Source organism: Mastigoproctus giganteus, chromosome 2 (genome assembly GCF_048544385.1).
Source record: "Mastigoproctus giganteus isolate SK-2022 chromosome 2, ASM4854438v1, whole genome shotgun sequence".
Lineage (NCBI taxonomy): Eukaryota > Metazoa > Arthropoda > Arachnida > Uropygi > Thelyphonidae > Mastigoproctus > Mastigoproctus giganteus.
The window spans coordinates 137,926,277-137,953,608 of NC_143576.1; the positions used below are offsets into that span (position 1 = coordinate 137,926,277).

The 27,332-nt window shown below is 38.8% G+C and overlaps 1 protein-coding gene across 1 annotated transcript; it reads right to left on the reverse strand.

Annotated features, from left to right (window-relative positions):
- Positions 1-261: 261 nt before the first annotated feature.
- LOC150089596 (hephaestin-like protein) lies at positions 262-26,660 on the reverse strand. Its single transcript, XM_090390042.1, has 6 exons — positions 26,462-26,660; positions 25,833-26,067; positions 14,028-14,488; positions 4,495-4,653; positions 2,494-2,760; positions 262-464 (listed from the first exon to the last, which is right to left on the reverse strand). Exons 1-6 carry the CDS (start codon positions 26,658-26,660, stop codon positions 262-264), a joined length of 1,524 nt encoding a protein of 507 aa, XP_090246168.1.
- Between the last annotated feature and the right edge of the window lie 672 nt (positions 26,661-27,332).

A 27,332-nucleotide genomic window follows, 5' to 3' on the forward strand; every position in this document is an offset into this window, starting at 1 on the left:
TTAATTTAATAAAAAGAAATAACCATAACTCTCTCTTTTGAGTGCAGTCTTGAAAGGTAAAATTATTTCGTCCACGCTGATTCCACATTACAATCATCAGCCAAGTTCATTCTTAAGATCAATCTTTCCCTATCGTTATTTTACTGAAACAAGGTTCTTCCGAGATTCATGAATGCACTTGTGTTCTGGACTAGTGAAAGAAGAAAGTATATTCATCCAGCTCTCAATTTGTATATGCACTAAGGCAGTTAGCTCTGCCATTCAGTTATCTGCGGTGCTGATCGCTATATCAGAATTCTGACCTTGCCCACCGCAGTAAGTGTGTGACGAGTACTTAAATATCAGTGCACCTAGGGCACCATTAAACCTTAACTCAGCTTTGTTTTCAAATGTTTGCGTGGCTTTTTCACAAAATATTACAGTGATGTCCAAATGTTTCTCAATAAACACAAAAACAGAATAACCTAAAACAAAATTCTTTAATTTTAATCAGTATTTTGGAATTGATATAATTTTAATCGAAATGTGGGTATACAAATTTTTTTAAAACTCCGTCAATAATTTAACATTGAACAATAAACATGTGGGCGCTAAAAGCAAAATATACAACAACAAAAAAAAAGTTAAATGGCGGAGGACGCTAATACGAGGTATGCTTTCCTTTCAGGGAGGCGCTGCTCGTTGATTCCCCGCCTTGAGAAAGAGGGTATCAATTAATGTTGAGAGAGCAGTAATCCTCACTCCCGGATGAGAGTGTTCCCATGTTCAGTTAGATGTCTGGGAGAAAGAAGGAGGCAGGGTTACAATGCGTGTCTTCTCAAAGCATTCAAGCCATGCTTTATGGGATTAAGATCTGTGGGGATAGCATACAGGCGAATTCACACGTGATATATTCTCGCTCTCTAGGTATTGATAGACGAAGGAGGTGCAGTGTAGCGTGGCAGTATTCTCCGTTATAAAGCATTAGTTTCTGCACCGCGGCAAAGGGTACTCAGTCATAATCTAATATTTTGCTTGAATAATGTAGAGTACTACAAATAACGCAAGCATTTCGGAAATAATACTCATTACTTCTGCAGTACTAATGTACTACAGAGAAGCAACAAAAATGAACAGGGTCACAAAGATAAAATTATATAGAAAAATCTGTGTGTTGTGCCAAAGAAACTAAGGTGAGGTTTGCGTATATTGTGTATTCTTCGGTCGGTTTGCCTGTTTAATGGATAAAAGTGCCAAATTTCCGCTAGATAAAACCAGGTAACTGTCGCCTGAGACTGACAAATTCGACCAAAATAGCCGATAAAAATTCCTGCCCACATAATAACAATCTATTATAACCTTTTAGAGTTTAAATAAGCAGAAACATACCAAATAAGCCTTCTATTTTAAAGTATGTGGTGATATTCTTACTGTGAATTTAACATTTAAGAAAGCAAATTAATAGCCATTAAACACGCTAATTCTACAGAGGTTAAAGTTGTCCATTCTTAATGCTTTTAAGGTAGAGTCTGAGCTAGTACAGGGGCGTATTCAGGGGTGGGCAGAAGGGGAATATGCCCCTCCTTAACCCCAAATTATTTTGAACGCCGCCTGCGTTCTAAAAAACTCCCTGGTCGCCATGCCCTCAGCGTTACGATATGGCTTTTAACAACACAGTTCGAGGCCAGTTTCCACTGTGGAAAGTAATGCATAATTTTCCATAATAGTTCAATTTATTTTTTGGGTACACTGACCAACATTTTCAAAAGTACTATCCTAATCTGATATTACCAACAGCCCGTCTCTTATCTGGCCTTCTATCAGTGAAATTTAATTAATAATGAATGACTTATGGCAATTCGAAATATCTAATAATTTCTCTATATCCATTTAAATTCCGATTTTCAGTTTCCTTTTTGGGAATATTTTTAATATCTATCTAAACAAAGATAAGATTTAAAAAAATAGCTTTAATTTCATCGGGCACGCATTCAGTAAAATAAAATTAATTAAAAGTCTCGTATATATTAAACAAGTCGCCACACATCAAATGATAAGTATCATTCTACGGAATCAACTCTTCCAATCATCAACCACTAGTTAAAGCTTTGCGTGTCGAAGTCATTATGGAAAACTCTATAAAAGAGATGTAAATATAACCACTTTATTTCTTTACAGCTTGAGAGATGTATGGGATACATCGACAGATGTCATCAATAATATTTCAGATTGTTCCATACACTTTCATTCTGTTGATGGCAACTAACAAAGTCATACTCGTATTAAATGCTGATACACAGGAAGAGGAAATTGCATATGAGCATGCGCACAAGGGAGAGTTTATTTTTGTATTGTACAAAAATGTTTGGAGAGAGAGAGAGAGAGAAATTTTTTGTGTGATAGTTGCCATGGCTGGGCATTCCAAGATAATTTACTCGTTCTCTTAGGTCCTACAATGAACCACTAAATGTGTTTTAATCCATCACGCTCTAACGGTGAACACTGCAGACATACCGTATCTCATGTGATCATCAACGTGACAGTGGAGGAACCACGTGCCGGGGTTGTCGTTCACCATCTCCACCGTTTGGAACACTCCAGGAAATAGATCGATGACGTCACCTCTCCTGGCTGTGTCTCCTCTTTGAATGAAAGTCTGGCCGTGGAAATGTGCTGTGTGCAGGTCGTCTTCTGATCCCATGCCTATGACGTACCACACAGACGTGGTGGCGTTACGGCTCACGAGCCCCTCCAGAGTTCCATAGATTCTGCCGTTGACAGCTGAAATGAGAGCACTGGGGGTTAGTTTTAATCAGAAAAGTCGTTTTTTATTGATGTTTCCTGAATTGGTAAAATTACAAAGTTGGTTTCTAGAAAATAAACTAATTAAATGTTCGTATGAAAGCGGGCTTGTTTAACATTCTTTGTAGCGATCTTATATGGTTGGTTCTCTTCTTTCGTGCTATTATCACATCATTCTTCTACTTCATTTTCGATGAATGAAAAAGGGAACGGATGAAGTCTGTTAGATTGGGGCAAGAACTTCATGGGTGGGATTGGGGAAAAACCAATAAGAAAGGTCATGGAAAATGATAAATGGAGGTTGTAAAGACCAAGAGAAATATCCTTAAGGGATTTTCGAAGGCTCAGCAGCGTGCAAAGCCTCGGTGTCATTTAGAAAACTAAATTCATAAATTTCGAGGAGACATGCCAAAACTTCATGAAAAAAAAAAAAAAAAGACAAAACCCTTGGGTATTGTGGATAGGGCCATGACATTTTAACGAGAAAGTTCGGTAGCTGTTCAAAATTAGCCCGTCCTCTGCTGCAGACTTTATGATGTGGCTATTTGCAAGATAAAATATTTGTATCCTTCGCCAGAACCATGAAAATCTATTAAAATTACGAGACTCGTTCTTTTAAGTAATAAACGGAGGTCACGGACATTTATAAGAAGAAGCAGGACCCACGGCAAAGAAGATTTAGTTTAAACTAACAAAGATGTATTACATAACCTAAATGAATATTATCCTGCGAAAAAAAAATTTCCGAACATATTTTTTAATAGCTGAAAGCTCAGTTAATTTCAGACAACTTATCTGAAACGCACATCGTTCTATCAGAATAAGAAAATGTTAATATTAATATTAGATTTTTATTCGACCTGAGTTTAATTCCGTATCTAACTGGACACGTGATCGTCATTATTTTAAGGCGAAGTAATCATCACTGATAATCAAGAGCGTTATATTAAACAAATTTGTTTAAAGCTTTCATTACAATTATCTTTAAGAAAAGGGATGGATGAGTTAATTGAAAACAAGATTTATTTTGCTTTCGGGCCAGCCAGCGATACATAGTTTCCTAAATTAATCTCCATAACGTGAGATCCATTCCACACGTGCACCATACATTTAATACTCTGGTCAATAAAGTGTTTTAGTTTTTGATGGCACCACTGTAGGACATCTTCCTTCACGTAATCTTCCGTGGAGTATCGACTTATAGCCAGATTGCAAAAAAACGTGGAAGTTGTGAGGCGATAAATACAGCTATACGTAGGAGAGTCGAGTAGGTCATAGTGGAGTCGCTGCAAGGGGGCTCTGGGGTTTATTGACGTTTATGGTTGTCTTTTATTCTATTACAAAATGACTGCTTCACCTTAATGCTGCAGAAGGTATGTGCACAGCAGTAAGAACAAAATTCGAAATATTATTTTAATGGCATCCGAACTTTTCGCTCATATCCGCATCGTGTATTTGTCTGTAAATGTGTGTATAACAGGTCGATTTGTATTGTGCTGCTAAAAACTATGAATAACCCATGAGGAGGGATTTCTACTCCCTCCACTTGACATCAACTAACTACAGGCTGTAGTTAGAGGGAATCGAACCCAGATTTCTCCTAACGAGTGGCAGATAAGTTGCCACAGAGGACGAGGAACAAAGATATAACGCGCATGCTCTTTCCAATGTTTTCAAAAACTATTAAACTTGAACTTGTATAACAACACTTACCGTGCATCCTGTTACTGGTTTTGAACTTCCTGTCTTCTGTATTTACCAAGTCAGGTCGGGAGCAATAGGTTCGGATGTTATCTTGCAGATACCAGCTCAAGTTCTCATCGAATATTGTGTACAGAACTGCAAACTCGTGTTGAACATCGCCCCTTGAACCTGATACAAAAGTCATAACTTATTAATTATTAAAATTACGAAGCTTTTAAAGAATTTCTATTATTTGGAAGATCATTATTTAAATTGAATCTGTTTCAACTGAGCAGAGTAGACAATTTCAGTTCCAACAAATATTCGAAGAATGAGAACGTTTAGCAACAATTTTTCTGATTAATTATTCCCTTTTTGAAATAGGTAATTTATTTAATACAATTTTTTTTATTGGTCTCTAGTGTACAAGGCAGCCAGTGAAAGGAAGAATGTTTTAAAGACAGTACAGAATAATTATTACAGAACTTAACGATAATTTTATTGCAGGAAATATTAACAGACGGCATCTGGTGTTACTCCAAAATACGTGTTCGAAATGTCTGCATTTTTTGGCAGAACACATAGGAAGTGTGTGTGTGTAGTCGAATTAGCTGTACTTTGGCACAAAGTATGTTCGCTGACAGTCTGAACTTCATTTTAACTGTGGAACTGTTCACGATCTATTTTTGAAAACAGTTGCGTTAATGCTGACCCTGAAAGGAAAACTTGGAAGAGACAAATGTCACGCACGAGCAGGCAACTGTAATGACTGATCGCATAGTTTTAGAAATGTGGTTTTGAAGCCACTACATACACTGCACAGTTTCTTCCTTTTTCCGGAACCAAGTTCTCCTCGATTTGAAAATATCTGTCATGAAACCAACAGATTCATCGGTTTGAAAAACCTCGAAAATAAATATGGTTGTAAAATAGTTTTGTTGAAATAATGCAAAATTTTTAATTACATTAAAAAGCATCCTACAGTTGACATTACAAAGCGAATCGCAATGAACCATAATAGTATATACTATTATTTATTTACAGTGAGTACTGCTGCCCAAATGGACTTTTTCAGGAATTATTGATCCTTCATTAATAGACAACTAGGCACCCCGGCGTAAGAGTTGTCAATCCAATTGTGATAATTTCGCACAATATAAAGTCCAAGAGGATAATTCTGTATAAATCAGAGGTCTGGAGCTTTTTTTTTTTCTTCTTGAGCCAACAGCCAAAAAACTAACAAAAAAGGTCAAATTTTGAAAGCTTCTTCTCATTATACAAGATTATTCCAAAAGAGGTGAACACAACACTAAATACGAGGGATGATCATTTAATTCGCGGACTGGTTGCAAGATCTTAATTGTTATCATCTGAATCTTCTTGGATTTCTCTTTCTTGAAATACTCTCCCTTGAACTTTACACACTTTTGCCACCGTCTCAGAGTGAGCAACGATAAATGGTTATTCGCATCAGGTTAACGGACATTCATGAGGTACCTTCAAGGTTTCCCCTGTCTGTGCACCACAGCGTCGATACCCAGTCCTGTGCGAATCTGGTACCATCCCACAAATGGATGAATGTCAGTTGTAAAACACAGATCTCAATGTATCATATAAGAACAGTAATTTTCAAAAGATTACCTTAATAAAGCATTACTTTTCTCGGTCATCGGTTACTGTTCCTCTAATATTCTCTCCTCCCAACTCATCCCGTGTGTTTAGTGCAGAAACTTCCCAAAATTTTACGATGTAGATGGTACAACCCTAATCTTATCTTATTCCATCCCTTCAATCTGCAGCCTTCTGAATCTCCTCCCACAAATCGTATTCGCTTTGGAATTTCTCAGCATCTATACCATCTTCGCCTTTCTCCCTATAGATTATTTTGTTTTACGGAAGCATCACAACGGCTTTTCTCACTCTCAATCTGTTTTTTCTCTTCCTTTGTAACTCGGTCAGCGGCACGCCAGTTCTGCGTGCTTGTCATCACCATTTTTTTTGAGCCCATGTCTGAATCCCCTTCCTATCACAAAACTGAGATTACCATCTAAATAAGAAATGACTCAGTGTGCCCATGGCACGGAATGAAAACACAACCAAATCACAATACTTTCTTACATTTTTTTTTTTTATCTCGTTGACATCAGTGAGGTTCTATCTGTGAACTTCTATTACAAATTGTAAAGAGTTTGAGTAGGCTTTTCGCTTAAAAGCAGAAATGCATTTTTTTTAGTAGACAACCTCTAGAGAGTTATGGTAATGTACTTATGTGCGTGATGCCGTATCTTTCTATTGTTTTACATAATTACTGAAAATTTAGTAATAATTCATTTTCAATCGTTTTATAATTTTCCTTTTTTAGCCCCTGTGTCACTTGCATTGCAGAGACAATTTCTCCAGCATTTGAAACTTGATATCCGACATCACCTTGCATTTAATTCTTATTAATAAGTTCAGCTTTGGAAAGCTGGGCTGTATAGATATCATGTTCTTAACTATAATTCTTTTAAAATTTATTTCCTTTAATGGATTCTTTAAGTGTGGCAGTTCCTCTGGCTTTCCTCGCCGAAAGGTGCAGTATGGATTGTGGAAATGGGAGAAGGTATTGCTGGAATTAAATCATCCAACCGTTTTAAATGACAAATATGCATTTAATGCGTCTAGTATTTTACCTAAAATTAATTTAATGTATTCCCGAGGGCCTGATAATAGTACGTAGACGTATTTGACCATAATATTATCAATATGGAAAGGATTCTGGGAAATTGGTAGTTGCAGAACCATAGAAATTTAAGGAAATCTAAGCTGCCAAAGAAAATTCCATCACCCAGTAATTGAAGATAATTTTGTTCTTCATTATTTCTGCATAACAGTTATGTGTAACTTATTTCAGTTTGTTATTAATCTGTGTAAGTCTTCTATAAATGTGTGGTTTCTTAACACAGTATTTTTAATGTCCGAAAGGGAAACGACACCTGGTGTGTCATCTTAATGGATCACAAATTAAATAAATAAACACACTGTTATATCTCGTGGAAGTGATTTAAGATACTTATTGAAGTATTTCTACGTAAATAGGCACTTAAAATAATTTAGTGATTTCGAGGTTACGCTGATCCTCATCTTAAGACCTAATTTGATACAAAACTGTTATTAACTGAAACTGCCATTTAGCGGCCCCTTTACTGTAGATGGAGTAATCACTGAGTTCGCACTGCAGATATCGAGGTTGCTCATTTTGCATTTGAACACCCCTTATACGTTCAGAACATACAAAAAGGTCAACTGGATTCGTTAGCACTCATCTATGGTTGGGATCAGGATCAATCTCAGGTCACGGTCAGTTCTTCCTCGAAACTCATATTTTAAGCATAATCGATTAACTATAGTGTAATCTAGAAATGGACTGCAGAAGTGAAGGACAATATCAGATAGGAGGCGTATTTAATAAATACAATTTATTGATTGTTAAGTGAAGAGTAATAAACTGTGGATTAACCACAGACCCAATACGGATTTTCAGAACACAAGAAAAGCCCCTGAACAACTCTCAGCAGCAATAGAAAGTATAGCTCTGAATCTGAAGAACGTTCAAGAAAATCTAGCGGTTTTGATTGACGAAAACCAAATACTTCGAGGGCAAAATATAGAAATCTCTCAAGAGCTATTCACCCTCAAGCAAGTCATAATGAATTTATCAGAACATACAAGGAGACCTGAAAGTACAGCATATGGCAAGTACAAACAACAGGATAATGAATATCATGATTCAGACGCGATCTCAACAGAAACTCGACAACGGGTCACTGATAGCAGTATCACACTAGAGCCAGAGAGAGTACCAGTATCCACGTGTAGCAAACAGTTCCCAGTGATGATCTCAGCAACAAATGGACACATACCGCAAGCTGAAGAATGTTTTGTCACCTTCGAACAGGAAAAAATCGATAATCATCCGCATAACAGTGCAACCGTTTCCTCTCAGAGCTGCATCTCAATGCATAAAAACTCCTCATCTGAAATTCATACAGTGAAAAAAAAGACAACAGAGCATACGTTGAAAAAGGATACTCAGAAGATAAGGGGTGTAACACTTGCTGGCACTAATTCAGTAGATACAGTCAATGAGGTAGTCGGCTGCTGCCCAAACCCGCCACAGCAAAAACAATCGTTTTGGCGGTCTTATGCCGACGTTACCGCTATCAGCCCAACTGGCATCCGACCCAAAGGTAGAGACAATCAAAACAGCACCCACGAAGAGAACCAACCTCTTAATCCCAGCGCTGTGTCGTATATCCCTCCATCTCTAACAAACATCAATGAAAAGGGTATCATAAGACATAATCAGAAACCCAATCAACGAAAGACTTGCCCAGCACATAACTATAACATAACGGCTGTACTGACTCGGGACCAAATCTTTGTATCAAGATTAAATCCAAAAACCACTACTCAGGCAATCATAGAAATGTATTGGAAGGAATACTCCATCAGAGTAGATGTTAGACAACTACGTACGCGGCACGCATCTTATGCCTCTTTCATTGTCTCAAAGCCAGCTGACCCCTGCCAACCCCTAATAAGCTTGGACCCATGGCCACAAAATACTCTAATTAAACCTTATGAAAACAGAAAAGCTAGCGTGCTCCAGAGGGGGCATAATAATACTCAGGTATAGCAATTACAGAGTGTCCCATCCACACTGGCATCTGTAACTATCAGATGCTACATTCATAACATAAGAGGCATAAGTTGCAAACTCCATACACTTCAATCTATTCTCCTTACTGCAGAGTACGATATTATTTGTTTAATGGAGACCTGGATGAACCACAATAGATGTATTGACACTCTTTGCCTCCCTTTGAACTATGCTTCTCAAGTTAATGGACGCGCCATTCGCCGCGGTGGTGGAGTTGCAATTATCTATAAAAATTCCTTTTCTCGACATAGGACCAACTCAAGTAGTTCCGAAAACTTTGAAGCCATCTCTGTAATCCTTGACCTCAATGAAATTAGAATACAGGTTTGCACTGTCTACCTCCCTCCAGAACACACCCTAGAGGTTAGAACGGAATTAGCGACCTGGATTACTACCAATCTCCAACCCAACGTCCCTACTATTCTCGTAGGGGACTTCAACATGCCCCTGCCAAGGTACTCAACGGCTCGGTCTTCTCTGGAAAACATGCTACATATGCTCGACCTTCATCCTCTTCAAACTCCCCCAACTCGCGGAAATCAGCAGCTCGACCTCATTTTTCACAACATACCTCATGCGGAACTTATCCAACCAACCATCTTCTTCAAATCAGATCATCAACCGTTAGATTGTGAATTTTATGCCCATTCCTACCTCTCTAATGCCTCGGTTGAAGGATGTGGCCCGCTGCATACGAGAAGAGTCTTTTCAAACAAGTTCATTAAGCAAGAAATAATCCTCCATCGCCTCACTACGTATAAATGGAACTGTCTGTTAGAAAAGTCAGGGCCTGAAGCCGCTTCCATCCTGGCTGAAGAATTATTTCAAATAGCTTGTGTTGGTGCGTCTAAGGAGATTCGGATCTCACATCGATCTAACTGGTGGTTTAACAACAATATGAAGGTTGTGTTTGTAAGAAAACAAAAGGCTTACAGAAAATGGCAGAAAACCAGAACCGCTGAAGACTACATCGCTTACAAAAAAGAACGAGCCTGTTTCTTAAAGCACAAACGCCAAGAGTACAACCTTGCAATTTCTAAAAAGCTTAAACAGTCTAAAAGAATCAATAACAACAAGAATACCAACTTCACCATGGATGAAACTTTATTTAGGGAATGGGCGAACAGTATCTTCGGAATCTCTCCAGACCCTAATTTAAAGAATAACTCTCTCGCACCAGACAATACCAGTTGGCTGGTAAATTACATGAATAACATGACTCCATCCGGATCCAATCTTGATATCAGACCTCTACTAACAGAAATCACCATAACCAAAGAAAATGTAATTCAGGCATTAAATAGTCTCCCAAATAAATCCACTTCTGGCCCTGATATGTTCCCCCTCTTCATCATGAAAGTAAGCAGTCCATTCATCATCGAGGTCTTGCTACACATATTTAGAGAAACCCTACACACTGGAATTATCCCTGAAATATGGAAACATTATATTGTAAAACCTGTGCCTAAAGTCAAACATCCGAAAGACAAGAAGGATTTTCGTCCAATCTCTATAAGCTGCAATTTACTAAAATTGTTCGAGAAGACTCTGCTGCCAATTCTTGTTATGCATTTTTTCCATAAAAGACCACCATATTTACACACTGTGATTCCAAAGAGATCAACTGTGACTAATCTAATGGACACCCTATTTCGGATCCAAATGACTCTGAACGCCAAAGAACAGATTGATGTAGTATTTTTAGACATTAAAGCTGCTTTCGATAATGTCTCAATCAATTCCTTGATGACAATACTTGAAAGGCACTTCAGAATACAGGGAGGCCTATTAAAAGTCATCGTTTCCATTCTCAAACAAAGGCATTTGAGAGTAGAACATAGAACCTTCCAATCGAACCACGTCGTCTACAGAGGAGTCCCCCAAGGTGGCGTCCTTTCCGCACTATTTTTTGCTGCCGCTTTGGACCCCTTCCTATCTACGCATCCTGACTGCAGCTCTTACGCAGATGATATAAAACTCTTCATCTCGTCAAAACACGGTGACAAATCTGAAGCAATCAACGCCCATGCCACTGCCCTAATAGAAGAACTTGTCCATTATCTTGAGAATATTGGCCTATCCATAAATCCGACCAAGTCAGCACAAATGTCTTTCACCAACCTGAAGAAGAAGATGAACATAAACATCTACATAAATGGTATTAGAGTGCAAAAGGTTTCTCATCACACTGATCTAGGGCTCACCTGGGATGAAGGCCTGACCTTCCAACAGCACTTTGCCAACACTAAAGCAAAAACTCTGTCAGCAATGTGGGCGATAAGACAGGAACTTACTGGAGTAAACAACCAAAAACTTGCCACTCACTACATACAAACATGTCTTGTTCCCATTTCCATGTATGCCTCGACGATCTGGTCCTCTGCTTCCCTCACTAACATCAAAAAATTCATGGGTATCGAGTACTGGATTTTAAGGTGGTTGAACCGTGTTAATGGCCTCCCTTTCACCATCTCGAGATCAATCATGTATGCTAACCTCGGTTGCACCCCTTGGAATCAGTTGCTGATTACAGGAAATCTGCGTAATCTCTGTCAACTCCTCACCGATCGCTTTGACGCTCCAAATGTCCATAATCTTGTTGCAGGTCCTAGGCTTTCCCGCGTCCTTTGCAATAGTTCATGGATTCCCCTAAGAAGCTTATTACAGAATTTAACTATGCTTAGAAGATGTTTTCCATCTAACATCCTCCAAACGTACAACACCCTGAAGATTGATCCCCACAAGTTCTGTGATGAGAAAGCGTACAGATCTGAGAAGATACAGGACATGTACCACCACATACAACTGTAGAAGTTTCCTGATTATCTCCTTCAGGATGGAATCTCCCATGAACTCTACTTTGCTGAAGAATTAATTTGTTTTAAATCATTATGTGTTTTGTATGTATATGTATTGGCTGTATGTGCACACATTAGGACGCGTATGTGTTTATATGTCTCTATCTTTTGCTCGTGTCACTGTATATATTTTTATCCGCTATATTTGCTCACTTTAGATGTTTGTTGGATAAAGAAACTAATGTTCATAATATTATATAGAAACTGTTTCTATAAAATAGAAATAATAATAATATGTGTAATTTATGTACGACTTCTATGTTTGCTGTCTAAGTCAAAATGTACAAATGTATATAGGCACCCTCCTAGCTGAAGGCTGTTCAGGGGTGAAGCATATGGAATAAATTGAATAATAAATAAATAAATAAATAAACTTCAGAAGGAAAACTTGTGTAAAGTGATCAAAACTAAACAGAAGACATTCTCAAAATTCAGTTATCCTTGCTGAAGAACAAGTCAATGTGTGATACATACACTAGTTTCCACTTTATTAGTTACATCTGCTTAATAGCAATTAGGTCCAATTTAACTCTCAGAACAGACTGGATTCTTCTTGAAAAAGACGCAACAGGGTGTTGAAAGGTTGCATAGGAATGCTAGTCCATGTTGATTCAACTGCTTCCCGTAGCTGTTGAAAATTAGATGGTTGTGGATCTCTGTTCCAAAGAGCTCAATTCGATTGAGATCTGGTGACTGAGGAGACCACCGCAGTAGGCTCAATTTACTGTCATGTTCCTGGAACCATGAACATGAGAGTGATTTTATTTTTTGCTGCTCTTGTATCCGTAGGAGACTGGGTGGGATTCTTCTACCAGCAATAAAACATTTAGAATGATTGTAATAGACGGTCAGCCTCCACGGGGCAAAAACGAAAGCCAGTGGGGGTGCATATTTTTTCCATGCTGGGCTAAGAAGCCAATCATTTGACACAAACAACACAACACAACTCACACTATGTAAGAACGTTCACCACTTCACTGATCGGCTTTGTTGGGTTCAATATCTTCACATACACATATTTGGTGGGGTTGCCATGTTTTGGCTCGGGATTACCTTCACACAAAAAATAAAAAAATGTCCTAGAACTTGTTCTCTACAATTTGGTTTTGTGACATAGCGCATTATCCTGTTGGAAGAGCCCATTTTCAGATGGATACGCTAGAGCTATTAAGGGATGTGAATGGCTGGAACAATTTTTAGATAACATGTGGCATCAAATGTTGTTCTACGATATCAAGGTTACCAATGTATACCATAAAAGCATTTCCCACACCATACCACCATCTGCATTGTTGATACCTGACAGAATGGGACCATGGAATCAAGCTGTTTCCCCATATTCCTCCCATCAGCGTGAAAGATCAGGAACCTGTTGGTCAGAGTAGGAAATGTTTTTCCAATTCTCAGTTGTCCAGTAGTAGTGTTCGTGAGTTCGCTTCAATCGAGCTGTCTTGTTTTTTGGTGACAGGACTGCAATCCAGTTCGATCGTTGGATCTGATACTCCCATCCGTGACAAGGTACAACAAGCTAGTCTTGTCAGCTTCCATTTGCTTCTAGCATCAACAAGCTGTTTTCAATCATAGCATTGCTGTCGGCTGGATGTTATTTAGTTATGTACCTAATCTTGATACATCCGAGACACAATCGTACATGAAAATCCTAGCAATGTCGCAGTTTCCGAGATACTCATACCAGGACGTTTGGCGATGACTACCATGCCACGTTCAACATAGCTAAGTTTTTCGTCTTGTTCATCCTTACGCTGTGAATTGCACACGTAAACCATCCATACCTACGTACAGTATCTATTCACATGTTTCTGTTATTGTAGTTTTTTTATTTTATTTTATTTATTTCGGGGTTCTGTTATTGAGAGAGCGATTCATTTCACCAGGAAATGTATACGTAATAAAGTGGCTACTTAGTGTATTTCATTCATTTGATCATTGGATACTAATAAAAATGCACTAAATTGTACACCTAATAATAAAACGATACTCACCAGATTCAGTTAAAATTCCTTTCCTGCATACAATTAGAGGACCAATGAGGCCTGCATTGGTATCTCTTATTGGATCGACATTGGAATAGTAAGCCCATGCCGTGCAGTTGGAACTCGACTTTCCAGGACCCGCTCTTTCTGTGACCTCCCACTCATACACCGTCACTTTACCAGGGTTTACTGCAGCTTCCTCCTCTATGTCGTTCCCTGTGCTAGGGGGTCTCAGTGACACTCCGTGGGCGTGCAGGGAATATGGCCTCGATGCCATGTTTTTGAACACTACTCTGATGACGTCACCGACTTCTGCTCTGATGAAAGGTCCCATGACAGAAAGGTGCTTGTCCGCTTCACCGCGGACTTTTTGTTTCAGGAACAGCGGATCAGTGTATTGCCTGAACAGTGCTTTCTTGTACTTGGTTCCTATTCTGGTTGGCCCCTGCTCTACAAAAACCCTGCTTTCCCTAGAGAACCAAAGAATTATCAGTTCGAGTATTTCATTTGAAAAACCCACGTTTATCTTTTATATTTAATGGAAAAATAACTTGAAAATAATAATAAAGAGATAAGCTTATACATGTATAAAGTTTCACATTGAGTACTAACAGAAAGAAGTGGTGATACTGCACTTTTGAGAGGAAGGTGGGGGGATAATATTGTCATGTGAACTGAAATCAGTAACTTAAAAGTCATTACGTGCTGAGTTTGTTATTTTGATAGGTTGAAGTTTCGAACTTTGATCAGAACAACAGCGTATTTCATTTCATTTTTCCCAAAAAAGAATTCGTTAGGCGGCTACGCAGGTATAACTGATAGCGACAATCAAGTCCGTCAGGACTTTTAAGAACCCCCATATAAACAAGAAAATGCTGCTCTCTGACTGCATGAAAAGGCTCCAATGCAGTCTTCATTTTCCGTCGTCCCCACTCTACGAAAAAGGTCTCAATAATATTGTATTCTTTTTCCTGCGTCTCAAGGCTGATGCGGTAAATTCCAGGTTTCCATCTTAACACATGTACCTGGCTTAACGCTATTACGTTTCCGATGCACGTGCTGGACTGGATTAGGAACCCAGACCTCTTTGAACGACTCATAAGTGACGAAATTCCGTTGTGCAGTCACGATGGAGTTCAATAAGGGTAGCAATACAAAACTGAACTGGGACAAACTCGTTTCTTCAATCGGTGGTGAAACTACCACATTGCTCTGTTCTCCCCCTCAAAAGGAACGGGGGGATATCCAAAGCGCCAGAGGGGGTTTTGATGCATTGAGTTAAAACCCAAATTAACTAAGGCTTATGGTCAGTACGGCATGGTCCTATTTATTTATGGATTTGTGTTTGTTATGTAATTTATATTTTGGATGGAAGGCATTAAGGCCTAATGGTGCTGCCTAGCAATTTCGTGTGCTAGAAGCAGCAGGTTCGCCTATTATTTTATTATTATTATTTTTTTGTAAATAACTATATTGAAAATTAAAATAAGATAAAGTTAAAGGATTATAAAAAGGTTAGAGGAAAAATTACATTCATCCACTTGGCCATCTCTCCGCTACTTCATCGGGGCCTTTGAGCTGTCAGGTAGCCATATTAAATGAATGTCTCATGCATTCTCGTTTCTGTAGTCCCAATAACAGTTTTACCATAATTAGCTACTCATTTTTAGTTTTGTGTATCCTAATTATGATAAGATATGTGACTGAAAATTAAATTATTAAATTTACTTTAGATTGGTATTTACAGCAAATTGGGATTGGCAGTTTCATTGGGACCCAAAGCCCAATGGCTTTGGGTCCCAATACGCTATACAAACACTACATATATATATATTTTTTTTTTGACTTTTTGTTGGATGAAAAACCATGCAACCCTTTCACGGAACCTCTATTCGGCCATTATGTGCGAAGATGGTAATCATAATTACTGTGCTCACCGCGAAAGAGGCAAGGGTGAGTGCCGACAGTTATTATGATATGGTTGTTAAAGAGCACAAAGGGGTGGTCCGAAGATCTCGCGGTGGGATTGTAGAGTTCACATGTTCACCTCTGCCTTCAGCAGTTTCATTTGGTTGTATGACTTGACAGCATTTGGACGTTGGAAAAAATCAAAGTGAACGCTACGATGATAGTTTATCAAAGGTTCTGAAGTCGACAGAATTGATTGGACGTCTCCAATTTTTTTTGCCATATTCTTCCTGTTTACTTTTCTATCTGAGTACGCAAGCCTTGCTGGGGATTAATATTATGCAAGAGCTGCTTGCTTACATTAGTAATCCGGAATTATTCCATCAGCCGAATGAGTCATGCCAAGGAGGAGAGAAAGCGCACACAACACCAAATTCACTGTGTGCAAAATATTGTAGTCTACCTGGCAATTGAAATCCTATAAGAGTTCCTTGACGAGTGGTCAACTTCTAGGAATTCAACGAGAAAAAAAGATCAAAATAAACTCTGTTAGGAATACTATCACAAACCAAAAACACTTCGAAACTCGCAACTCGCTCTCGTGGTTAGTACAGTTGGTATAATCACCATTTTCCTACACTTGGTGGAAAAGATCTGAGTTTGAATCCCGTCAATGACGCGAGGAATTTTTATTGGTCTTTTTCACAACGTGGCTGAGTTAGCCATCTCAGTTGAGAGTAGCATGGTTTTTTTCAACTGGAAACCACGGTTTTTCGTCCAGTAAACAACAAATCGATCACAGAACACACACACAGTATATACCGCTGAATATGGTTTGGTATGCACCTAAAACAACCAACCAACTGCTGAATATATTTTTCCTGGCCCCAATCCACTACAGGAATATCTAAAAACGTGTTATACTGGTACATTGAGCGCAGTTTCTCCAATGCTTGGTAGGGTAATTTATCACTTCTCCGGAAGATTTCAACAAGAGCCACTTCTAAGGTCGATGTGTCTTAGCTTTTTTCTTAATTTTATTCATTGTAGCGCAATACACTGATTCTTCACAGCCTTGGTTGCTTTGGCTCTTAACGCTCACATGTTTGAGAAACTTTAAATGTTTTGCTACATATAGATTCTAATGTTATCGCGATATCATCTCAGTTGCTGCTTTTTTTTTTTGTCCAATTCACCTCAGCAGATAAAGTCGAGCAACTACAGTTTGCTTCGTACCTTGACTCGCAAAGTTAATCCAAAAAGCTCTCGCGGATTACGGCAGAGATTAAGCTTAGAATGCGTCTAGACATTGCAATATAAAGTCGAAGTGATTACCGCGTCACAGTAAAGGGGTGAGAGAGAGAGATTTGATTGATTTAGTCGGATAGGTAGAGTAACTCTACAGTGCACTAGGACCGCTAACGACACTTTCTGATTTGCATTCTGGAGCCTTTGAAAGTTCGTGACTCTTATAATCATTTTACAGCACGTCCTCTGCCTTCAGGTATCTAAAGTGTAACCTTAAACAACTATCCTTTTTATTATCTCGTCGGAAAGGCTGAAAACCTCTAGGGCTCGTCCCATTTAGCACCGAAGGAAAAAAAAATCTGTTGGAATGCAAGAAGCACGTGATGTTTTTTTTACTGTGGCGGCGATCTTCAAACAATCTTAGCAATCCCCTCTGCTGGGCTCACACACGCTAAGTTCGTTAAGAATTCTTTGACTGAGTTTTCTGCATCAGTGTTTTCAGACATATGGTAAATAATGTATCCCCCAGGGATCGAATTTTCTCACTCGACAAGGACACAGTGAAAGAAAGTGATAAAAAGGAGGAGAAGAAAAATAAAACTTAATTCTTTTGAAGTTTAGTAAAGCAACACACCGGCACATTGTAGGTCAAATAAGTAATAATAGTTCTTAAGTAAACCAAGCATGCGCACAAAAATATAACTACATGAAAAGGGAGAATAAAAAAAGTAAGACAGCTTCTCCAAGCTGCAGTAGAGAATTTTTTAATCAGTGAATCCATTCAATCTTTTGCTCTAAAAGTTCTCCTAGAACCAACAATTTGTCTTCGCGATTTAAAACGCAAAACCGAAAAAATGTTAAAAAATAATGAAAAGAGGCTAATTTGAGGAAGAGGTGGTTTACCCCAAGAGGAAGTAGGGATGAAGGGTTGTGTTGAATTACGTAGTCACTCTGAAAAGGTCCTTGACTTGGTAATGTTTCGTAAATATCCTATTGTGGTTTATTTATGTTTTACGGAAGGCTGCTTTTTATGGAATCTGTAACCCACGTTTCCGGCAAGGAGATGATGTAATGTAGCGGAATTATTAAAAAAGAGGAGAGACCTCCCAAAGACTGATGATGTACGATGGAGTAGTAAATATAAAAATAAAAGAACTCTGCAATGCTCGCTTCGTCTGAGGAAACCCTTCAACAAAGATGGATACGCCATTTTGAATAGTGGAATGCTCTGCTGGATACGAACACTGATATGAGCAATCACGCATGAGTTTTATAGTGCTTCAACAACCTAATTTACATATGGATAGTGCTAGACAGAGACCGCGGACTACTGAAGTGGCCACACAAATCCACCAAGGCTGCCAACAACGATTAATGATATGAGGAACACGATTGCAAGTAAATTATTGCAGGTGTAATGTCCTCTGAACGTTAGGGCTCCCGTCTTTCTTTAGGGGCAACCTCCCCCACTATTCTCGAAGGCAGATAGAGTAAAACTCTGAGACTAATTCGCACTAGCACAGATCCTCCTAGTTCTCGTAATGTTGAAAGCCAATGGGGTAGGTGTGGGTAGATAAATATGCATGTGTTAAGTAAAGACTCAGAATAACAGAACAATTACCCTTCATGCTGGATGCGCGTCATTCATAATCCCATCACCTCACTACTGACCATCATCATGGAAGAAACACATGTGTGACAATAACGTTTGATCCCTGTGGACTGCTGTCACTAGCAAATGTATTTTCTTGAATGCATATGCGTGCCAATTTATGTAAAATGTATTTGAACCAAAATCAAGCGTTTTTCAGAATTAAAGGTCTTAAGTTTCGCATGATCTTATAGCGTAAGACTTAAGACTCCTAGGTTTACATGCTGTGATGTTGCTGAGCCCCCACACTAAGAGCCTGAATTCTTTGCGTCTTTTGACCTAACCTGATCAAGGTGCTTTGATTTCTTGTATTGTTTTGTCAGGGTTGTATTCGAGCCAGGGCACAATTAGGGCGTTTTCCGAGTACATTTTTTTTAAAAGCAACCACTGGCTTATTCTGAATCTTTTATTTCTTTTTATAGGTACAATAGATAGCTATACCCATTATTATGTTTATTTATTTATTTATTATTTTTTTTGAGTAGTTGAGTTCTTTAAGGTAATCAACAAGGAAACTAAGGCCAGGAAGCGTCAGCATATGTTGGAAACCGGTTTGCAAATAAGTGGAAGGATAGACACGAGTCTCAGGAAAAAATTGATAAATTTTCTTCTGTGATTGGCTAACTACATCCGTGAATAAAAAAAAGAAAAACTTTATAGATAATTACATCTGCGTTGTCACATATTTTGTAAACGTAATATAAGGAAATTATTATAAAACAATTATAAATTGTCAGAGCTTAACCGACATAGGGTTGTTTAATTATGCTGGCCACATATAATAATTTATTAAACGCTAACTAAATTGAAATATTTAATTATAATATTTTTTAACAGACTTTGCTCTTTAGCTTCGGAGAACAACCTCTCAGTGGCAAAAATTACTTTTCATTAATCTTAAAATAATTAACTTTTTTTTTATTTATGTGGTAATTTATTGACGCAGTAAATTTTATACTAACACCCACCTCTCTCTTTGAGGGACTGATATGTTATTTTTCAACGCTATGACAATGCCTGTAAACCCATATAGCCCGAAGTCTCTGAGGTGCTTCAAGTTCCGGATGTAAGGATATTCTCAGACTACTTGCCATGACCCCTTCCCCTATCCGTGCTGAGTAATCATTAATAAACTGTTCGCTGCGAACTGTACTTGAGGAGTGAAGATGCACAAGAGAGTTAATTTGTACCTAATATCCTCTTTCACATGAAGAGGATATGTGTATCCAATATACTTTTAAATGGGGTCTCCAGCAGAGAATGGGACGACTTATTTAATTCTGCTATTTTTCGCAAATATATTTAAGATTATTATTATTTAAAATTAAATTAACGTAGTCAGTATTAAGCAGAATTGAGTCACAGAGGAGAAACTCCGAATACCTAAAGTTCCTCATCATGAGCACCTGAACTTTCTGAACAAATATGGCGAAAGAAACACAACCTCATATTATAAACAATATACTTGCTAACCTTAATTTTAAAATTATACACATAGCAAACTTTTTTTTTATGTAAACCCCAAACTCGAGAGGTATTAGAAGCTATAGTACTTAGTACCGTACTTCGGTTGGAGATTGAGAAGACGAAAGAAGATATTTGTTGACATTGGACTTGAACTTCTGTAGACTGTAATTTTCAGGAAATACGTATGAAGGAAGGTTGTTCCAGAAAACGGCAGTTGAATGAATAAACAAGGAAGATGAAAAGTTGGTTCTGTGGGTTTGAAGTTGGACAGTTGGACAGTACAATAGATAGCTATACCCATTATTATGTTTATTTATTTATTTATTATTTTTTTTGAGTAGTTGAGTTCTTTAAGGTAATCAACAAGGAAACTAAGGCCAGGAAGCGTCAGCATATGTTGGAAACCGGATGTGGATGTTGGCTGCTGGCGGCACGTGTTTGGACTGTTTAGAAAGAAAGAGCGGGAATTATACAAGCCAATTCAGAAGAACAGTGCCCATGGAAGTATCTGTAGAAGAGGCATGCAGCAGAAACAGTACGTCTATGAGAAAGCGAGTGGAGAGACTCTATTAGAGATGAATCATTAATTAACCTAACTGCCCTCTTCTGAATGGATACAAGAAGCCTGAGAGAGGTTTTGGGGGCACCACCCCAGATGTGGGAACAATATTCCATGGCAGGGCGGATTTGCGATTTGTACAGAGTGATCAACTGTTTGGAAGAAAAGTAACGCCGAGAGCGAAAGAGAAAACCAAGTTTTTTAGATGCAGAGGAAGTAATATTTGTAATGTGCCTGCGCCGAGAGAGATTAGAAGTCAGGGTAATCCCCAAAAGAGATATATCATTTTGCCTAGAAATCGGTGCTTATCTTTGTCACCAAAGATAAGCATAGGAGCAGAAGAATCCTTTTTGCGAGATATAAGACAAGACTGAGTTTTAGAAGGGTTGAAATAAACTAATTTGTCTTTGCCCCACTGGAGATTTACCTGAAGATCGGCATTTAAGGAATTGGTAGCAGATCTTCGAGAAGTTGAAGCTGATTGAGTAGGACAAGGTTTCTCAAAATGGAAAGTAGAATGCAATGTGCTATCATCGGCAAAACTATAGATAGGATTTCCAGTCAATGGAAGAAGGACATTAATATACAAGAGAAAAAGAGTGGGGGGAAAGAACTGAACCTTGGGGGACACCAGCATTAGTGGAGAAGTTAGAAGACAGAGAGCCATCAGAAACAAAACAGGATAACCAATTACTAAAAACAGTTGGCAAACCATAAGATGGAAGCTTGTTTAGAAGATCTTTATGCCAAACACGGTCGAAAGCCTTTGAGATGTCAAGAGCAACTGCTTGTGTTTCCCCGAACCTTTCCATTGAATTAGTCCATAAATGGGTAACATAGGCCAGAATATCACCAGTGGATTGACACTGACGGAATCCATACTGGCGATCGTTGATCAGACGCGAGGTTTCTAGGTAGTTTAAGAGTTGGCGGTTAATTGATTTCTCCATTACTTTAGAAAGAGTAGAAGTAATTGCAATGGGACGATAATTGGATGGGAGGGATTTGTCACCCTTTTTAGGAACTGGCTCGATATGAGCAAATTTCCAAGCAGAAGGAAAATACCTTTGAAATAAGAAAGTGAAAAATGGCGGCAAAGAATAGGAGTAAGCAAAGAATAAGTTCAGGAGCACAGATTTTGAGAACAAGTGGAGAAATACCATCGGACCTGGAACATTCTTAGCATCAAGATTCGTTAAAATCCTTCTTACATCTTTTGGGCGGAAGACCACAGGAGGCATTGAATGGAGTGTTTTGGGAATGGTGGGATGTGTTTTACCAAGATCATTAATACATGAGTTGGAAGAAAAATGGGATGCTAGCAGGTCAGCTTGATCCTTGGGCTGAAGTGACAACAGAACTATCTGGTTTGGATAGAGGTGGGAGCAGAGATGGGAAAAGTTGCGGCCAATAGCTTTGGCAAGAGACCAGAATGCTCGGCTACCATTAGGGCAAGAAGCAAGTTTTCTATTCTTAGCCTGTTCGAACTCTAGTTTGGACTGATTAATAACTGCTTTACAATTGTTGCGAGCTTTGGTGTAGGCAGAAAATGAAACTGAAGAATTAGAAACAAGCCAATTACGATATGCAACATTCTTCTCTTGAACAGCCTTACCACATTTATTGGAAAACCAAGGTTTAGATAAAGGACGAGATTTTAAAGTGGAGTGTGGGATAAAGGATTCCATTCGTGCAAGAATAATTTCACTGACACGATCTGAGCAAACGTTCACATCAGAAGTTTTGAAACAGTAATCCGACCAAGGAAAAGAAGAAAATAAATCTCGGAGCTCGTCCCATTTTGCATTCTTTTAATGCCAAACAACACGAGGTTGGGAATAGCCATGAGATAAAGGCTCCATTAGAGAAGAGACAATCACCAAGTTGTGATCTGAAGTGCCTAAAGGACCTCTCACTTCCATCGTGTACTTAGAAGGGTTGTTTGTGAGAAAAAGATCAAGCGTGTTGGTTGTATGATTAGGATTGTCCGGTATTCTTGTAGGTAAATGAACAATCTGTGCAAGGTCATTAGTAATTGCAAAAGCCTCAGCATCTCGACCAGCTGGGTCGGTGTGACTAGAAAACGGAAGCCAGCTGGAGTTGTGAACATTAAAATCACCAAGGAAAATTAAATCACTGTTAGGAAAGTTGGACTGGAGAAAGTCCAGTTGCAAAGAGAGGAAGTCAAAGAGCTCCAAGTGATTAGTGGAGTTGGGAGAACGGTAGAGACAACAGATGAATTTGACACAATGAGGTAGAGAGAGCCTTTAAGCCAGAGAAGATCAAAGAGAGGAGATTGCAAATTGCCAAGTCTCTGACAGGGAATATCAGAACTGACATATGCATAAGTACCACCTTTGAGGCGAAAGGAATCATACAGCGAATAATTTGGGCATCTGAAATGAGCAGTAGTTGAATCAACCGATAACTGAGATTCTGTCAGAAAAAGTATATGGGGTTTGGCAGACTACAAATGGAAATGGACATCATTGGGATTAGAATTGAGACCTCGTATATTTGTGAAATGAATTAGGAAGTGCTTGGGAGGTTTAGATCTTCTCGCAGATCAGCTTGCTCTATTAGTTTGACAATTCATAGTGTATTCAATAGTAAGAAAATGTGGATGGGACATGCTGTATGAAGTAATGAAATTTTTGGATATGGCGTACACATGGTATGAATATACCCAAATCCTTGACATAACGTGGCCTCGACAATGCCCCCCGCATACACACTACTCGGACTCCCTCCAGTCACTATCTGGCAGAGTAGAGGTAGCAAGATTATACACTAGCTGATCCGGAAGCCTCCTCGAGAGTTACCAATAGGTTCGGTCCGGTGTACTAGCTAGCGGCCGGCCTGCGAACACCGTTTTAGAGCTGTACCCTCGAAATGTAAGGAATATTGGATCTCGCCACGATGTTCATCATAACCTCAAAAGTCATCAATCATACTGCATGATGGAAGAGATGGGAAAGGGTTGACCGGAACTTAGCTCTAGAGACTAAAAATGGGTTCCACCACTTCAAGCCTCCAATAAGCAAAGTGGTGGTATTGCACCGGTTGATGAGAGTCATCTACCACCTAGTACTGCCTGGTAACATAGAAGGGTGGCATTCCTCCATGTGGTGTGGGTGCCACAGCTCGACCCCTGCTTACGTTGGTTCACACCTGGGTGGTCACCCACCATGTACTTGTGCATGGAGGTTATACCCAGGATTACTAACAATCCCACCATCGTGAAGGTGCAAGCAGAGGATTTGGCTGTCACAGACCGTCCGGACGTCGCCGAAATTGGGTCTACTTGACTTGAGTGTCACCCGAATATCAGTTCCATCAGCGTTTTAGACTCTCAGGTAGCAAGTACAGCTTGTCTGGCATATCTGAGAGGATGTCTGTGACAACCTCAAGGACCTGAAGAACTGAAATCCTTGACTATCAAGTTTTTAATTCTGTGTAATAAAATATAATATATTATTGACTAAAACCTTATTTTATATAGCAAATCATAAAACTCGTTCATATGCGTAATAAGTTCTATAATTTTCTCTTTTTATTGATATAAAGATATTGCATTATTATTATAAAATTTATTTTAAAATTAAGTGCGTAACAAAGGGCATTAAATCGAAGATATATTTGAAGATTAATGTTTGTAATGTTTCAAAAAAAGTAAATAAATATAGTTTTACTGTTTATTTAAATAGTCAGAGGTTTCCAAACTTTCTCGGTTCACGGCGCCCTTAGTGTCTCAGTAATTTTTTCACCGCGCCCCTAGGCCAAAAGAATTACCTAACAGTTCCGTTTATTAAGTAGTTAGGCTATGTATATAAAGTGCTTAGCATCATAATACACAGCCATTTCTGAATAAACAGAAAATTTTTAAGGTGGCATCGTTTTAGGTTATATCTCATATTGTGAATACCTTCACAACGAGTTGCCATGATATTGCACTACTTCGAATAAGTAACGCTTCACCTAAGGAGAAGACTAGTGTTACTTATTCTCAGATAGGTACCACCACCCAGACAGCACTGTTTCAGGGCTATTTGGCCCTTCGTCAGTGAGTGGGTAGGTACCCAAGTGATGCAATGATGGCAAAAACAGTTATGAAGTATAACTCCACAATATGAGAGATGCCTGATGGTGTATGATGTATTTAGACTAAGGCGCATTTAGGGCTAGAGCCTCAAGCTGCGAACAAATTTAGACTATGTATATAAAGTGCTTAGCATCATAGCCCTATCATAGCATCATAACCATCATAGCCTTAGGGCTCTAGCCCTAAATGCGCCTTAGTCTAAATACATCATACACCATCAGGCATCTCTCATATTGTGGAGTTATACTTCATAACTGTTTTTGCCATCATTGCATCACTTGGGTACCTACCCACTCACTGACGAAGGGCCAAATAGCCCTGAAACAGTGCTGTCTGGGTGGTGGTACCTATCTGAGAATAAGTAACACTAGTCTTCTCCTTAGGTGAAGCGTTACTTATTCGAAGTAGTGCAATATCATGGCAACTCGTTGTGAAGGTATTCACAATATGAGATATAACCTAAAACGATGCCACCTTAAAAATTTTCTGTTTATTCAGAAATGGCTGTGTATTATGATGCTAAGCACTTTATATACATAGTCTAAATTTGTTCGCAGCTTGAGGCTCTAGCCCTAAATGCGCCTTAAGTAGTTAGGTCCAAACAACTTAAGTAAATGTTGAACTGTCAACTACCTCGAGCTAGTAGTTCGAGGATTGTACGACAGATGTCGAGTATCGCTGTGTTTCCCTCGAAAATTTAAAATATCCCGCAGGGCACAGTTTGGAAACCCCTGGTCTTTATTCTTATCTAAGGAAGTTACGTCATGAAAATCAGTCCTAACCAATGATATAATGATTTGCCTGTGTACATATTTGTTATAGGTGGAGAGGGAGAGTGTATGCGATACAGATAAACAGAAAAAAGACATAACAACTTACTCATTTTCTAAGAGACTTTCTCCAGTAATGATAAAGATATCCTTTGGCGCATAGTTCCATTCCTCTTCTACAGCGGCAATGTAATACTGTCGGATAACCTTTGACTCTGTCCCAGATGACTTATAGTAGACGGTTTTTTTATCCTTCAGTCTGTTGTCACAGTCTGTCACCCGGTAAAAGGCACGCATGCCGCCCTTCAAATGAGAATTGGTCCTGCACTCTACAATCCATTCACCTATCCAAATAATTAAACAGAAATCATAAATAACAGTTAATTAAGAAAATAAAGTAAAAAGTAAACTGCAGCCATTAGCAACCAACAGCAGGATGGAAGTGGGTTGATAATGGCTCAACAATTCATGGTGAGGGAAATGGACCATAATCTTCCACGCTGGTCCAATGCGGGTTGGCAGATCGACCGTATTTAGCAGTCAGGGGCTTGAACCCCGGTCTACTCAAAGAGCGTGTGCTACTGCACTCCCGCTCCTGACCACTCGGCTACGGAGTGATAATGAAGTTGAAATAAAAGATTTTAGAGAAAATTTAAATTTCAAATTTAGCTGTTTAATTAGTTTATTGAGTGGTAATTACCACACCAATCTCTTATGAGTTAATAAATCGATACTTACCTGGGTTCTCTGGTATCATGTTGATGGTATAGTGAATGCTCGGAACCACAGTTATGGTGTCTCTGTAGGTGCTTTCAACAGTGAACGTGTTCCCATGGAAGTAGGCAGTGTGGATATCGATGGATCTTCCTACTCCTACCAGAGTCCAACTGACACTTTCGCCTACACACATGTCGAGTCCATCCAGATTTCCGTACATTAATCCATTTATTGCTGTTAAAAGAGTAATAGGGATCTGAATATAATTGCACAACTATGAACAAAGAATTTGTTGTTTATTAAAAAACTCTTATGTTGCTTATTTTGGCTGTTGTTGTTGTAATAAGGTGTTAGGAGCATTAGCGACTGAGGCCATATTGCTCCATATATAATATGTCTGTAAATTGCATGTGTTCGGTTGTCGATTTTGTGTTTTGCTGGACGAAAAATCGAGTTTCTGGGAGAAAAAAATATGGTAGAGTCGCCTGAGACCGACTAACTCAGCCACTTTGTGAAAAAGGTCCATAAAAATTCCTCACGTCACTGACGGTGCTCAAATTCAAGTCTTTTTCCTGGTGTGGGGATGACAACGATTCTACCAACTATACCATCCATAAGGGTGCTTATTTTGGGATCAATATTATTGAAAGCTTGCCAAAGAGCATTCATATATTTAATATATATATGTGCCTTGTTAACTCAGAGTGGCAAGCAGTCGCTCTGAAGAAAGAAAGACTGTTACTAGCTACCGACTCTGTCACAGGCATATTGGAAATGAACTGTTCAAGAATGTTGGTGTTACAGAAACCGATTTTTTAAGGTATCTTCACAACCGTATTCCGAATACGGTTTATAAATCAAACGAAAAACGTCATGTCGAATTTTACAGATC

Bases quoted from the DNA above. Each gene is read 5' to 3' on its own strand.
- LOC150089596 (XM_090390042.1), bottom strand. From the start codon at position 26,660: ATGTACGGAAATCTGGATGGACTCGACATGTGTGTAGGCGAAAGTGTC. The intron at 26,068-26,461 runs GTAAGTATCGAT...TTATTTGGATAG, and splicing joins CATGATACCAGAGAACCCAG to GTGAATGGATTGTAGAGTGC. The intron at 465-2,493 runs GTATGTCTGCAG...ATTTTGTTTTAG, and splicing joins TGATGATCACATGAGATACG to GTTATTCTGTTTTTGTGTTT.